Source organism: Nicotiana attenuata, unplaced genomic scaffold (assembly GCF_001879085.1).
Source record: "Nicotiana attenuata strain UT unplaced genomic scaffold, NIATTr2, whole genome shotgun sequence".
Lineage (NCBI taxonomy): Eukaryota > Viridiplantae > Streptophyta > Magnoliopsida > Solanales > Solanaceae > Nicotiana > Nicotiana attenuata.
In genome coordinates this window covers 416,963-433,960 of record NW_017670690.1, presented here as the reverse complement: position 1 = coordinate 433,960, position 16,998 = coordinate 416,963, and the positions used below count along the sequence as shown (strand labels likewise).

Here is a 16,998-nt window from a genome sequence, read left to right as displayed (position 1 = left end):
TTTCAAATTGGAGTTATAAAATTATTCTAAAATAAAAAAACAAAAAATCTATTTATATAAATAATATAAAATAGAATATAATATAATATATGTATAATATATAATATATAATATACAATATATATAATAGGAGAGTCAAAGAAATCTATATCTATTCTATATATATAATAGGAGAGGCAAAGAAATGTTATAATGACAAGTGTCATAATTTCTATTACCAATATAATTATACTAAATATTGGATAATATAATAAACAAAAATATATAACGAAAACATTATTTGATGACTATATAAGTCCCTTTAATTTAATGGAGATTTTATTTATTAAAATTTAGATAATATCTATTCTATTTATATAGAATAAGATAATCAAATAATTGTGATAATTTCAAATATAACATCAAAAAATTAACCAAGTGACATATTTTTTTAATATTGATCGCCCATCGCGCGCGGGTAGGACTATTAGTAATAAGCAAGCACACAATCAGGCGATGTGAACGAAGCGCAAACTGTCTTCACTCTTCTTTTTTTCCCTCTAATAGTATTTTCTCATCTTCCTTCAATTAAATCGCCCAATCCAACATATCAAACACTTTGTTATCTCCGCCCCCTTCTTAAGTATTGTTTTTCTTCATATATATAGTTATAGGTGGCATTTGAATTCTCAATCTGATACTCCTTTTTTTTGTTTGAATCAAGAACGGATTTTTATTTTCTAAATGGCTGCTATTATACAAGGAATTGGTGCTGCTACTGCACTTTCCTCAGCCAATTCTTTGGATTCCAACAAGTCACTTTTCGCCAATTCTCGCAGATCTTTTTCAGGTCCGTTGCATTTTATGAATCATTTAGCTATTTTCCTTAAATTGGGTTTTGTTAGTTTTGCTTAAATTTATGTCTTTTTTTGGGTTTAATTGATTTTGTATGTTTGGTTCAATTATTATAATTCTTGGGTTTGTCGCCATTTGGACCTTGTTTAGTATCCAAAGTTTGAATCTTTTGTGTTAAATTTGTGGAGTTTATGGTTTTGTTTTGATGCATGCAGAGAGGAAAGGAAGGTTTTGTGTGGTTAGATCTGATGGGCGTTTGAGTTATGGTTTGGACCGACGTGGCGGTGGGCGAAGAGCTGAACAAATAATTACTAATGCAGTTGCTGTTAGTATTCTTCACTCTCTCATTGTGTGTGTTTATGTATGAATGTAATTGTGTACTAGCAAAAATGTGCATAATTAGTACTCCCGCTGTCCCAATTTATTCATTTTTACTCTGTCCGTTCCAATTTGTGTGACTCTCTTTCCTTGTTAGTCTTTCCAAAAGAATGACATATTTGTAAATTTTGAATGACTTTAAACTTTTCATTTTATCATTTTACGATTAATGATATGATTTGTAGCCATGAAATGTCTGGCTTGTTTTAGACCACAAGTTTCAAAAGTCGGTCTTTCTATCTATCTTAAACTCTACGCTCAGTCAAATATCATCACATAAAATGGGTCAGAGGGAGTAAATGTTATTGTTTTTGGACTTTGATTTTGGTGTTGTTTGTAAATCTTTTACAGGCAAAAGAAGATACTGCTGCTGCTTCTACTTCATCCAAGCCGGGGTATATTTACTTCTCCTTTGAGTTTTACATGCACACAGTGCATGCATATCTTTACAGTTCAAATCGCTTTCTTTTAGTTGCCATTCGTCTCTCCTAATACTTGTCTTCTAGAGCTCTAATCACCACTTGTTTTATGAAAATTCATGTCGGGTGGCTTGTTAGCAGATCAGATTAGTTATTCATCATGGCTGACTAGGGCAATGTTTGACGATCTTCGCTTAAATAGGATTATTTTTTTTTTGGTGGAGCTACTAATCTTGATGGAGTTGTTAAAAGGAAATAAAGAAAAAAATAAATAGCTGTTGCTGTTTAACTTCAGATGATGCCGGTTCACCCTGCAATGAACATGTCTAATTCTCCTCTTTGTTCCGGACAGGAAACAAAAGGAAGGAGAGGGATGATGGGAGTGATATGGTTGTGTTTGGATTAGTACGAGGGATATAAATCAGGAAAAAATAGAAAAGAGAGACAGGAAGGGACTATGTAACGATTAGAAGCCCAACCCTTGTTTCCATCCAAAAGTATGTGTAGTTTCCATCCAAAAGTATGTGTAGATAGAGAGAAAAAGGATACAATTTTAGCGAATCTTTTCTTTTAGCCAAACAAGTCTTCTGTGGACTTTTCTTAAAAAATAGGGAGTTATTAAGGGTCATTTGGTTGTGGTATTGGAGCAATAAATCCTAACATAGAATTCAACATAGGATATACATTCTGCATAAGATAATTAATAGTTTGGTCGCATAAGAATACGTGTATTTTTTTTCAAAGACAAAAAGGTCCTTTTAAAGTAAGTAATTCATGGATAATAATCCTTCATATTAGTCACTGCATAAACACCCCTGAATTGTAATTCCTGCATAACTAGTAAGTGAACCGAACGATCCCTAAAGCTATAAATTGTGTGTATTCTCACTTTTCTTTCTTGTGGTACTTTTACTTTTTTATCTTTTATTTGCTCCAAAATTTTGAATTTCTTTTTTTGCCATCACATGTATTCTATTGATGGGAAAACAACTCTAAGATGTTGGCTTATCCAAACAAGACAAAAAAACACTAAGATGTTGATTGTTGCTGAAACCGTACAGCTATACGAAAGATCAATTCCTAGTTCAAGCTTGTAAGGAACTGATTAAATCTTAGATTGTGTCCATATCATTTAATTAATTTCACATACACCAAAAAGCTACCAAAAGTGTACAACTATACTGACGTCTTGGAATGCATTCTGCCTTGCGCACCATTTTGCTGCTTGAACCTGTCATGCGACGTACAAACAAAAAGAAGAGAAGAACTGTGACTCTCTCTCTTGAGATCTCACCATCTCCTATTTGTTATTGCTAGAAAAATTCCCTTCAACTTTATATGGATTCATTGTTGTCCTTGCTAATAGAGTTTGCCAACCTCAGTATTTTAAAAGTTCTCTTAAAAGTAAGCTATTAATGTTATTATTGTAATTTTTCACTGACCTATAACCCCAACATAGAGCTGCTTTTGCATATGAAATATATTGCTTTCTTTCCTTTATAGCTATAGTTTTTTTAAAAAAAATCCATTAAGGAATATCTGTGAACTCTATTTATGATGCATTTGTAACAGAAGAGAAAAATGAGTTACAAAAGTTTAGCATTCACCAGAAGACTTTTTGGTTTGGCACATTATCATATGTTTTTTTTCTTAGTCATTTCTAGGTCAATGAGTATAACGGACATTCATATATCTAATAAGGAATTCTTCGTCTAGCTCTAGCACTCATCAAACAACTTTTTTCCAAAAAAATAAATTTAAAAAAAAAAACCAACTTTTTCGCACTCTACAATATATGTCGATGAATATATCCTTCTTCCTCCTTCTCTATGAATTTCTATGAACGCTCTTAGCAAAAATGTGGTCTCTGTTTTACGGAATAAACCCAAAACGGTTTGGTGTCATCATTGTAATGCCTATAATAATGCCCCTAAGTCTATGCACTACCCCCTTTTCCAAAGTTTTGTAAGTAACACCACTATAGTTTTTCCAGCTCATGCAAGTACATCTGTATATAGCGGAAAATTTTCAAACTATACCTGGTAAATACCAGTGTTGCTATTGAATCATCATATCAATGTCTTCTCTAAGAAGAGAAACTGATTTTTCCAATTCAATTTTGAGATTTGACTTCAAATTTTTTGGTCTTTGGACTTATTCAAAAGATCACACCACTTATGTGATTGGGGTGAACTATATCAGTTACTGCCCAATTGCTCACTTACATTATCTGGCTTTCTTGTTGCTTGACCACACCACTTATTTGATTGAATGTACAATCTTTAGGCATGAACTATTGCTCTTTGAGGCCCTCCGTGAAGGTCTTGAAGAAGAGATGGACAGAGATCCCACTGTATGTGTAATGGGTGAAGATGTCGGTCATTATGGAGGTTCGTACAAGGTGACTAAAGGCCTTGCCCCAAAATATGGTGATCTCAGGGTTCTCGACACTCCCATTGCTGAGAACTCTTTCACTGGTATGGGTATTGGAGCTGCAATGACTGGCCTGCGTCCAGTTATTGAAGGAATGAACATGGGATTTCTTCTTTTAGCCTTCAACCAGATATCTAACAACTGTGGTATGCTTCACTACACATCTGGTGGCCAGTTTAAGATACCAGTGGTCATTCGAGGTCCTGGTGGAGTCGGCCGACAGCTCGGAGCAGAGCACTCTCAGCGGCTCGAGTCGTATTTCCAGTCAATTCCTGGAATCCAAATGGTTGCCTGCTCAACCCCTTACAATGCCAAGGGGTTGATTAAGGCAGCTATTAGGAGCGATAACCCTGTGATTCTGTTTGAGCATGTTTTGCTCTACAACCTCAAGGAAAGAATTCCAGATGAAGAGTATGTGTTGAATCTTGAAGAAGCAGAGATGGTACGACCCGGGGAGGATGTTACCATTTTAACTTATTCCAGGATGAGGTATCACGTGATGCAGGCTGCGAAGACGCTTGTGGACAAGGGTTATGATCCTGAGGTCATTGATATCAGGTCATTGAAACCATTTGACCTTCGCACGATAGGAAATTCAGTGAAGAAGACTCACCGTGTGGTCATCGTCGAGGAATGTATGCGGACAGGAGGTATTGGTGCCAGCTTGACGGCCGCTATAACTGAGAACTTCCATGACTATTTAGATGCCCCAATTGTATGTCTGTCATCACAGGATGTGCCAACTCCGTATGCTGGGACGTTAGAGAACTGGACTGTTGTCCAACCTCCCCAGATTGTTACTGCAGTCGAACAACTTTGCCAGTGATCAAAGCATTTGCGTAATTACGCCATTTCATTCTGTCATTTGCTTATGTCATACTTCAACTTCTGATTGTTAGTTAAAATGTCTGATTATGTTAGGTATTTGAGTATTTGGAACTTGCAAGTTCTAGTTCGTCTTTGGATTAACATAATTAATGACTAGCATGTTTTGCAATATTATACGCTTTTTATATGCAATGTGATAATTGAATCTGATTTTTCTTACATTTGTGCTCACTGTAATGTACATAACGTGTTAGTAAACGTATGAGTATGACCCTGAATTTGCTTCGTCTTAAGAAATAGACCCTATTTATTCTTTGTTTGTAATAGAAACACTGGATCCGACTCATCGAAACATACGTAATGTGTTAATTAACTGCAGTTACTATGGATACATTTCATCTGGATTTTATTTCATAGTTAAAAAATAAAAAATCTTATACATATATCTCATTATTTGCAAAGAACAGTAACTCAAAACCTTGAAAATAAGTTCATTAGTTGGGGAAAAATAAGTTCGCCGGAAGTTCGACAAAAGCAACTCCTTCATAATCGAATCAGGATATTTTTCTGCCAACTCTTCAACAGTAGTACCTCTATTTTACCAGGAAATAATGAGCTAAATTCAGTAAGAAAGGGCAAATAGCTTAGCCAAAAATCCTTAACACAATCACTAGTTTCTTCTTGTTGATATGCAAAAGTACAATTAGGTTAGATTTTTTTATTTGAAAAAAGGAAGTATAAATTAATTAATGAGGAACATATATAGTTTGAAGAAAAGATTCTCCTTGAACTTATAAATAACCAAAAAAAAGAAGGCGAAAGATTCTCCTTGAAAATTGTTTATTAATGAAATCCTTGAAATTTCTAATTACTTAAATCTAATACATTCTTTGAAACTAGTAAGAATTAGGCTGTCATTTACAAACTTAAGAGGCAAAGACTTGCTTTAGTGCCATGATATATCTTGTCAAACAAGTAAATTTCAGTTGATTCGGTAAACAAAAAACACACACGCCGTCGCCCTTGCTGCTGGACTACTGATCTAATATATCTAATTGTACGAAGAATGAACCAATTGTGGTATTATTTGATAAATGAAAAACTCAACTGCACTATGGGGTGGAAATGAAGGCATATCTATCACAAAGTTAGAACTTAGATGTAACACTCCTCAAATTTATAAAAGTTTCAAGACACGTTAAATATAGAATTTAATTTTTTATAATCTTAAATTATACTTCTATTACGGATTTAAATCCTTGTGATTGATTTTGAATTACTTTTCTATTTCTAAATAATTGGACATACAATTTGGCGGGGAAATATTAATAATTTTTAATATTACTAATTATTAAAAGTAGGAATAATTAAATACTAGTTTGTCAAAACAAAACAAAACAAAAGAAAAAAAAAAAAAAAAAAGCAAAAAGAAAGGGTACAACGTGCAACAAAGACCCATAAAGGGTTCTTGGCAATTAACAGGCAAAACTGGTAAGCCTTAGGAAAATTTAAACAAAGAACAAAAACAGAAGCGGCGTTAAGCAAATACTTAGCCAGGCAACGAAATTCTAGGTCTTTCAATTCTTGAACTCAGGTATATAAATTCCCTATTGTCAATTATCCTATAGTAGTAGTAGGTAAGAATTGAATAATTAATTCACTTCTTTCTCTATATCAACAATAAATTTCATATTTAGGTGTAGTACTTTAGAATTGATTAAAATGCACTGGTGTTATGAATGATGTTTGACTGGTGTCGATTGGACTAGGGTCTACATATTGGCTAAAGGAGTTTTGAGGTTGAGTTGATATACCTTACTAAAGTGGTTAACTTCACAAAAGTCACGCACACAAGGTGTTTGATGAATTGCATAAAAGAGTTAATATATACTTAATTGGAGTAGTAAGTACCCATTAGCTTAGAATTATTTTCTAGCAAAAGTTTAGATGATTATTTGGATATATGTGCATAGATTTCAGATTTTTATGTTATTCATATATGCCATTTTCATGTTGAAAATTTATGAAGGATCAAGAACCTTTATAAATACTTTTGAATGTTTATTTCATTCTTATGTCATGCCTTACATTTAAGGATACCGGTATGAGTATGTATAAAAGATTTAGACTTGAAAAGTCACAAGAAGAAGTTTTATAAAGAAAAGATTTTGGGAGTATCCTTTATTCTGAGAAGGGGTCATCATCCAGGCCGAGGGTCATGACAAGGCGTTGACTTCCTGAAACTACTTGTGCCAAAGTGGGGAGCACACGAGCCGAGGGTCTCGTTGCTGAGAAATTACTTAGCCATGCTAAGGTATGATACATGAGCGCTGAGAACCATGAAGCGAGTGGCACCTCATGGATTGGGCCTATTCGATCAGGTTGGGATCGAACCCGTGCCGATCACACGGTGACTGAGACAGAATTAAGTCAGAATAGTTGGAACTCCCAAGGTATAAAGTGAAGTATATTTTTTTATAAGGAAGAAAAAGAAAAGAATTTCTTTTAGAATATTCATAAACTGCTATTATGCAATTATTTAGAATTATTCTTATAAGCTTTATGTTTTACATGCATTTATAACCTTTGCTCACAATATATATGTTATTAAAGTTTCGCCCCCTGTTGTTGAGACTCACTGAGTACAATGGATGGTACTGACGTTCTCTTTTGGGAACCTACGTTGGTCTGCGGTACAACGTAGGAACCGGATTTGCAGGCGAGCAGGCTACGAGTTAGGACTTCCTTCTCTTCCAGTGTTATTGGTGAGCTCCGCTTTTGTTCGTGGAGTATTCCTTAGAGTCGTTTTTATTTATTTATTTCCTTGTTACTTAGAGAACTGGCCAGGAAATCTCATGTCCTGAGCAGTGCGTCAGTTTATCAGTAGAGGCTTCATAGACATAGTCGTTGGGTTAAGATTCAGATGTTTTTGATAATAACTTAGCAGTATTTCATTGGTTACTATCAATAAAGTTTCGGAGTTGATTTATTTGAATATTTAAATTAATCAAAAGTATTTGGTTAGAGTATTGCCTTGTTGCATATAAAGCTTGGAGTTACGATAGATTTGATAAGTGGAGATGGTTCGCTCGGTCATGTTTAGTGATCGAGTGCCGGTCCCGGCTTGTTCAGAAAAATGGGTCGTGACATTAGACATGGCAAGGGTGGGGCGGGTTGAAGTTTTGCAGGTTAAGGCTCAACCCGCCCCGTTGCCATCGCTAACTCTTAATGTTTTTGTTATATGGATATTTATTTATTTTAAAAGTAAATCAATGCAAGTCATGTTAACTTTCTTGTTTAATAGAAAGGGCATTTGGGACCAAAAATTTGAACAACTATTTTGCAACAAGACTACAAAAGCTATGGCAGCAGCCTCACATTGCTTATTTGGCTGTTAAAATTAATTCAACAGTACCTTTAATTTCTCCTTAATTGAACTCTGAGGTTTGTCACTTGATGTAGTCTCAAGTAGAATGCTCTTAAAAAGCACATTTGCATGCTAAGATATCAAAAGCCTAAAATTATCTCTATATATGCAGAAAACAATAGAAGATAACATGAAAAACTAAAACAGCTCCTCAACATCTGATGTTGGAGATCACATTTGAAGTCAGAAGGTTACCAATATCATCTATCCAACTTCTCCTCAACATTTACTATAAGAGATCACATTTGAAGTTTTAAGACGACCAACCATCTACTAAGCCTAAACATTCTGCAGGCAACAGCCAATGAGGCACGCCAAGGTCATCTTCCCTCTAGACATGGTATATCATGCCAACTTCAATAAGACTAATCTGAGGAATGTTAAGCACCACGGAAGGACCCCTACAGTTCTTGCGCAGAAATGAATACCCTATGTCAACAACAAACTTCTTTAAGAAAGAGGATGATCTCCTAGCTTTCACGTACGAGTGCCCCATTATATATGCAACCCCTGCCTCCTTTGCTTGAATTAAATCTTGAAGCTCATCCCTAACTGCTGGATCCATGCCAGGGTTTTCTGGCAATTGAAACCTCACTCGCCGCCTCCTCATTTGTGGGTTCTCATCAGCATAAGCAGATCTTAGACTTTGGAGGGTCAGAGACTTGCTGCTTTGAATGGCTTCACTCATTCCAAAATCCTCTGAGACAATTAATGTTGTAGTCGACTGTACAGTTTTCCTGCTTATAACTGCCATCCTCCCATCAAATGATGGAGTCTCAGAGCTTGAACACTGTGGTTCCACAGCTTCCATTTGGATAAACTCTGCTATACTTTGGATGAGAAGGTCCTCAAAGTCCCCATCATCTCGATGTATGTCCTTGTAACCATACCTAACAATGCAACGATACATGCGATAGGATCTTGGACAAATGCGACCAATGAGGAAGCGTTCCTCCGGTGAGACATAGGGTACGGGAACAGATTTGACGCATAAAAACACCAGCACACTGTGGAATGCGGGGAGGTTTGTGACAAAGTGAGAGAAGATAGATGGGACGCCTGTTGCCAATTCCGAGTATACGAGGCCTATCCCGGGGACACGGACAATACCAAGGCTAGGGCCCATGCCAAGGAACCATTTTAATGGAACTTTGTTGTGTAGATCAAAATTGTACTTCTTGCGAGTTCCATAGTGCCAGACAAACATGACAAACAGGAAGACAAAGGCAAGCACTAGGGAGACCCATCCTCCCTGTGGAATTTTGGTGAACGCGGAAGACAGGTATACACCTTCAATGAACCAGAAGAACAGGAGAAAGCAAGTGGCAAGGGCTATGTTTCTTTGCCACACAAAGATCATGACCAACGTGATTAGAAATGTTGTGATAAACATACCTGTCATGCAAGCTAGGCCTGAAAGAAAAAGAATTCACATGAAAAAACAACCAAAGAATTATAAAAAGACTAAATCAAAACAAAGATTTAATTGTGGACATAAATAGTAAATTTCTTCTGTAATTTCTGCAGAAATAGAAATTGTAACTCAGTGTCATCATAAAAGAAGTCACAATGGCCTCATGGTACTCAGCAAAAGAGAGTACTCCCTGGGAAAAGAAAGCAGATTCTTTTCTCCAGGTCATGCAATGAGAGATCATTTCTTGCTCAACTCTTCTTGTTTTAGTTCATCATTCTTTTCTTTTTCAGAAGAGACTCCTTTTTCCCTTTGAGGCATATAAACCCCCCATCACAAGGTTTGCAAAGAAGAGTACATAAGTAGAGCTAAGAAGCATAGTAGAAAAAATGCAATCACAAAAAATTGAGTTGTGATATGCAAACACAAAATGCAAGCAGTAGAGGTCCGATATATTCAAAAGAAAATTAAGGAAAACAGAACTCAAGGTGCAAGTACAATAAAAAAGCAGTTCAGTAATCCGGGAAAGTTTTCATCTATTTTGTATTTGTAGCATTTTGGCGACATGGCCGAGTGGTAAGGCAGAGGACTGCAAATCCTTTTTTCCCCAGTTCAAATCCGGGTGTCGCCTGATCAACAAAAAACTCGAAATCTCTTCTTTTCTTCTGTTCTGTTGATATAACCCGCCGAATGATTCCCCAGCAGAAGCAGAGAAAGCAGACTGTTGATACTTGTTTGATTCTAAACATCTGGTCTGGGGGTTTTTCTAAAAAATTGTAAATATCCTTGCATTGCATATTTAGGCTTCAAGGAAATATTCGAATGCTAGAGGGGCTATCAAGACTTCGCAATTACCTTCTACTANCAGCAAAGAGACGTAATCCCTGGGAAAAGAAAGCAGATTCTTTCTCCAGGTCATGCAATGAGAGATCATTTCTTGCTCAACTCTTCTTGTTTTAGTTCATCATTCTTTTCTTTTTCAGAAGAGACTCCTTTTTCCCTTTGAGGCATATAAACCCCCCATCACAAGGTTTGCAAAGAAGAGTACATAAGTAGAGCTAAGAAGCATAGTAGAAAAATGCAATCACAAAAATTGAGTTGTGATATGCAAACACAAAATGCAAGCAGTAGAGGTCCGATATATTCAAAAGATTCATCACAATTAGACTATTTCCACATTGGCTATCAAACTATCTCAACCTTCCTCCTTTATATGGGATATGGAACTAGCGACGTTCTACGAAGCTCACATAGGTGGAGTTTATGGTGATAGATGCACAAGAAAAAAAATGAGTTGCTTTTGTAGGCAATATGATTGAAATAGTTGGGAGAAGACACAATGGAGATTGTAATTCTACTTTCCACCGGTCAAATCTACTTTGTTTTTGAATTAAATGTTCTTTTTTCCAAACAAGAAACAAAAAATCACATAGTCAAAGGGGAGCATCTAAATATTACAAAAAAAGATCTTCAACACACTGTTAGGCTTACCATATGCATTTCCAATTAAAATTGTGTCCTGGAAACCAACAGCCACGGAAAGCGTAAGAATCATAAGGATCCAATTTATTTCTGGTATATAGATCTGTCCCTTAACATTCCTTGAGGTGTGGACAATCTTGACTCGTGGGAAGCAACCTAGTGCATTCAATTGCTTGACTATAGAGAATGTAGCTGTGATGATGGACTGGCTACCGACAATGCTTGCAAGGGTAGCAATGACAAAAACAGGCCAATATACACTATCTGCATGAAAGCAATGACCAGCAGTTGGGAATGACTGAATATAACATCATCAACAATCTCGAGAAACAGTCTCATTTAAAAGTGAAATAAAGAACTAACCAGGGATTGAATTATAGAAGCTATTCGGGATAGAAGCAATATTTTTGGAAAGAAAAGCAGCTTGACCCATATACTGTACCACCAAGCAAGGGTACACAAGAAACGAAAAGGCAATCTGCATGGGAGAAAATAACTTTCAGATTGACATGGTGCAAGTTCTAGAAATAAAACTAATCAATTACTATATTGAATGATATAACGCAGAGAGAAACGACCACTAAAGGCAATATAATATGCCCAGCCACAAGGATAATCAGCTTAGAGACCCAATTCATAGAATATGACCATTTTGGCTGCATTTTGCATATGCTATTTATATTGTTTCTTTCAAAATTATTTCCAATCTTAGGCCCAAAAAGCTACTACAAATGGTTCAAATTTCTCTCAACTTAGATGTCATCTGAAGTCCCTCTCTGATTTTTTTTTCTTTTGATAAAGTAATAAGATTTTATTAAAGTTTGGGCAAAAACAACTGAAGTCCCCCTCTGATTAAAACAAATTCATTATGTTGACCCTTGTAAAACTTGTTTGTTTGCTACAATTGGATCTTTTACATTTTAAATTTGTTAAGGACTTGTATATTCAATATTTAAATGCAACCTGAAACCTATACTTGCCTGTTTCTTCCCAACCCAATTATAATTTCCCTAGTGCACAGGGTTTTCCACAAAGACACATATGGTGGGTAAAATAAAGAAAAAGCCTCGATTTGGTACCGCTCCCGCGGCCGCGCAAGATTTTGCTGAAGCTGCACATAGGCTGACTTACCCGCATAGAGCACGCAGTGAAATGGCCAAGATCTGCAAACATAGCTTCAGTACCTGATGACGGAAAATGAATTAGAAACAAGATTCAAATTCTAAAGGACATGTTATCTAATCCTTGTTTCACAAACTAGTAAGTATCGGCATGAACAATGCTCTGAATTTAAAGACTACTTCTTTTCTTGGATAAAGAGTAAAAAGTGTAGCTAATATATTTGGTGTACCTGCAACAGAGAGGAGGACACCTCCAAGAGACATCCAACCATGTTTTCTTGTTACCCTAAAAAACTTGATGATATAGTAGGGAGAAAGAGCAGACACAATCTTGGGATTCCAAAATATAATGTTGTAGAGGCCAATCCCAAATATTGATATCAACCAAACGATAACTATAGGTGCAAACAAAAAGCCGACCCTATGGGTCCCAGAATGCTGTAGAGCAAACAGAGCAACTAATATCAGGCAAGAAAGCAACAGCACTTCACCTGTGATGAAAGACAATTTAATGATCAATGCCTTGGACTGAAGTCACACGGAAGCTATTAAAAGTAGTAAAATATTTACCCAAAGAGGTAAATCTAAGTAAATCTACCGTGAGATAGGTGTTCCGCTGCAGCCTTGATTCCTGACATAGATGATATAACTGCCACAGTAAAATGATTCCAATTAATAAATACACTAAATTCGACTGAATTTACAGGATTTCAAGCATGTAATAATGCAAAAATTCTGATTGCATTTCTGCACTGCATAGGCATAGCAAGGTGCTGAATATCTCATGCAAAATTGTTTATGTTATCTATCATTCTCCAACTGAGGAAGTAATCAGTTCATAAACCAGTTTCTTTTTTGGATAAACTAATAGCTTTTGAGTTACAAATGTACACTAGATAATACCACATAAAAGAAAAGCAAATATTGTTAGAATTATCACCTGACATTGCAGGCGTAAGAATACCGTCACCAATAACCATGCAAGCCCCCACTAATACAACAATGAGTAAAATTGTACGTGATTTCTTGTGTTTCTCAAGAAATCTCTTTAACGCTAAAGACGATGTAGACTGCCCAGCGAAGCCATATTTGTAAGCAGATAGCTCCTCGTCAGCTGCTTGTTGGTTGGGAAGTAGACTGAATTTTGCATGTCTACAGAGCAGAGAGTAAAGAGCAAATGTACCACCTGGTATTCAAGTATAATTGATCAACACAATCAGGTTCCACAAGTATTAATGCATTCAGGGCCTTCTCTTTAACATACCTTCACCATTATCATCGGCGCTCAATACCACAAATACATATTTGAGCAAAGGAATAAGAGTTATTGTCCAGAAGATCAATGAAAATGCACCAAATATTGCTTCTGGAGTCTGATAATCCTGCAACTTCCCTGCAAATATACTCCTATAGACATAAAGTGGCGAAATGCTCAAATCTCCATACACCACCCCAAGACTCTGGTATGCCAATAGTAGATTTCTGGAAATATTCACCAAAGGGAACTGCAAGGCCAAGTATAAGAGCTGAGCTGACTTCCTATACAAAATTAGTAGGTAGATTAATGCTCAAATGATGGGGATTCCTCTTTACTCCTATCCCCTTTCCCACAATGATAAGAATACGAATTTATGGGACTATCAATACAAGTATTCTCATTCCACATTCTATCCTAAAGTAATATATTGATTCCTACATAAGTTATGCAGATATTACAGCAGCCATATGCTAGAACATTCCCATGTGTAGAGCGTTATTTGTCCGATCAATCCAAATAAGGAGATTTCAAACAAAGAAAACTTCAAGCTTCGGGTACATTATGACTTAAAAGTTACAATAGTAATCACACAGCCTGAAAATTGTGGAGCAGATATTACATGTTACTGTTCAGTTAACTGAAAAGTCTCCATTGGCTTCTTTTCTAGTAGAATTTACAAATTTAAAAGTTTTAATTTCCCAAGTTCATTTTCCAGAACATGTGTTTGGTTCCAAATTTTCTCAGCTCAGGTTATTTATATTTCCTTCACATGGTAAAGGCAAAATAAAACAAGGAAGTGTTTTGCTACTACATTGCCACATGATTGGTGATGGTGCAACGTGGGCTTGCAGCAGTTATGTTATTTGCTTGAAATTTGTCATATTTTGCTAGGATAAGCGATTTGTTGACCTCCAATAGACAGCGTAATATGTTACTTGTACCGCATGCCCTATCAGAGTAAGTTAAGATAAAAGCATAGCAAAAGTAAAAGAGAAATATTATCCACCTTTGAGGCCAACTTCCCTTTTCTCCTTTCTAATTGAGGTTGTTTAACTTGTCCCTCTTGTCCAACCACAATGATTGTCTCCCGGGCCCCACCTGCAGAAGAGGGAGGTGGTTGCTCCGCATTATGTTGCTCACGATCAGGATTACCTTGATACATCTATTTACCTGCCATTTGGGTCAAATACTCCAAGTCAGATGAAAGTAAAGAAGTACCAAAGAGAAAGAAAGACGTTATCCAAGAGACTGCAACCCCCCTCCCGCCACAAGATGCATCTCGCGCCTATGGGCTGCTACAAACAACTATCTAAGAAGACATTTTTATCAAAATGTGCAAAATAAGCTGTCACTGATTAAAGCATAGGTACAAGAGCAAAAGGTAAGCACCTGCAAAACTATCATATCTACGATACAATGATTACAAAGCTCTGCTAATTTGGAATTAATTTGGACAAAACTGAAAGAGCAGAACTAAGATAAAAGATTTAGACATTCAATGATTGCAAGCATCAAAAGGTAAACTTCTCGGATTCACTCAAAGCCTCTAATGGCAAACTGAAAAAATCTTTGTAATAGATAAATGAACATGATACACAAGAAAAAGATATCCCAGAGTTATCAACTGAAACACCAATAAGTAGACTTCTCGGATTTGATGAGAAGAGCCAAATGAGGTTGGCAGAAGATTCTTGGAGATCATGTCAACCCTTGTGGAAAAGGCACGAGGGACAACTAGGATATATAGAGCAAGAAGACGTGAATCCATTTGTTCATAAGCACACTCTTTCAGCACTATCCAGTTTCTCTCAAAATGAAACTTCTTAATATTCAGGAATAGACAAAACAACATCGCCCGCGCAGAGGCGGAGCTAGCCTTTCGGTTGTGGGTTCGGCCGAACCCAGTAGCTTTGGTCCGAACTCTGTATTTATTTTAAGAAATCCACTGAATATATATACATTATTAACTTTAGAACCCAGTAGCTTAAAAGGATTAGAATTCCGAACCCATAAACTTCTAATCCTGGCTCCACCACATCGGCATTAAGTGCCATTTGCAATTCACCAAAGCTCAATGAAGCTTTTATTTTACTAAGCTCCTGACAAAAGAGGGTCTTTCTTTTCTTGGAAAGGGATGAGGTATTCACAATGCGGCAACAAAAATTTTCCTCAAGCACAAATGAAACATAATCTTGATTTCTTAATTAAATAATGGGAACTAAACCAATTTCTATTTTTCCAGTCAGTTTTTAAAATTATCCTCGCAATATCTTTCATGAATCCTCACAATATTATGCAAATACAAATAAAAAGTATTAGAAATTCTCTATATAAAGGCTAAACCACTTCTAGAAAGCATAAAACCTACAGTAAAAGTGGTAACATGTCTAAAACATATTCTCATCTAATACATATTGCCTTCAAGATCTTTTTCTTCCATTATAATTTATATCCTATCTTTTGCTAAGTCTGCATGGATCTCCAAAAATTGTAGGAACAACAATTACATATCAAACAAAGTAAGGGAACAAACCAAGTAAAAAGTCCAGTGAAAACTCTTTAAAAGACTGAAATTATCGGCAACGGCGCAGTGAATGACGTGACATAAGCGAGTTACAGTGGCCTGAATTTCTTTGTTTGTATTGTGTGTGTGTGTGTGGAGAGAGAGGGAAAGAGAAAGAGAAAGAGGGAGGGAGGGAGCACGTAATTGTGATAGTAATGGATTAGGGCTTGTTCTTCTCCATCTTCTTCGTGTGTAATTGGTGACATTGTGCTACACTTGGCTCCTCCTGCTTGGTCTACCATTTCATCAAATAAGGCGCGGTTTGTTGCCAAAATTCAAGGACATTCTTACTGCTGTCTGTTAAGCTTTTTATATGAAACTGAGCTCAGCTGACTTCGTACCGTAGCTGGGTTTCACCCGATATCCCGTACCCACTTCCATTTATTATTACCATTCCTCTCCTATTCATTCCTCTCGTATGTATTTCTCTTTTACACGACTATTCTATCTTATTTATGTCTCAAGATATAGTGGGCGTTTGGACATAAAAATTGAAAAATTCAAAAATATAGCGAAAAAAAATTTCAAATAAAAATGGTATTTGAAATTTAGAGTGGACGTTCGGACATAAGAATGATAAAATTCCAAAATATGGTGAAAATTTTTTTCAAGTGAAAGTGGTATATGAAATTTTAAATTGTGTTTGGACATGAATATAATTTTGGGTTGTTTTTGAAGTTTTGTGAGTGATTTGAGTGAAAATTTTAAAAAATAGCTTTTTGGAGTTTTTCAAACTTTCGAAAATTTCCAAAATACATCTTCAAGTGAAAATTGAAAATTTTATGAACAAACACTGATTTTGAAAAAAAATGAAATTTTTTTGGAAAAAGGGAAAAAAATTTAT

The 16,998-nt window shown here is 36.0% G+C and overlaps 2 protein-coding genes and 1 non-coding gene across 3 annotated transcripts; 2 read left to right on the top strand and 1 right to left on the bottom strand.

Annotated features, from left to right (window-relative positions):
* Window positions 1–487: 487 nt before the first annotated feature.
* LOC109242333 (pyruvate dehydrogenase E1 component subunit beta-3, chloroplastic-like) lies at window positions 488–5,111 on the top strand. Its single transcript, XM_019409201.1, has 4 exons — window positions 488–829; window positions 1,050–1,159; window positions 1,564–1,607; window positions 3,918–5,111. Exons 1-4 carry the CDS (start codon window positions 724–726, stop codon window positions 4,888–4,890), a joined length of 1,233 nt encoding a protein of 410 aa, XP_019264746.1. The 5' UTR covers window positions 488–723; the 3' UTR covers window positions 4,891–5,111.
* A 3,181-nt stretch (window positions 5,112–8,292) lies between these two features.
* Window positions 8,293–16,556, bottom strand: LOC109242332 (potassium transporter 4-like). The gene is made up of 10 exons (XM_019409200.1): window positions 16,125–16,556; window positions 14,598–14,761; window positions 13,598–13,838; window positions 13,274–13,519; window positions 12,932–12,982; window positions 12,564–12,824; window positions 12,344–12,396; window positions 11,576–11,690; window positions 11,222–11,476; window positions 8,293–9,732 (listed from the first exon to the last, which is right to left on the bottom strand). The coding sequence occupies exons 2-10, from the start codon at window positions 14,751–14,753 to the stop codon at window positions 8,651–8,653; spliced, it is 2,460 nt and encodes an 819-aa protein (XP_019264745.1). The 5' UTR covers window positions 14,754–14,761; window positions 16,125–16,556; the 3' UTR covers window positions 8,293–8,650.
* On the top strand, window positions 10,290–10,361 carry TRNAC-GCA. Its single transcript has one exon. It is a non-coding gene; the product is annotated as a tRNA-Cys (tRNA).
* Window positions 16,557–16,998: the final 442 nt, after the last annotated feature.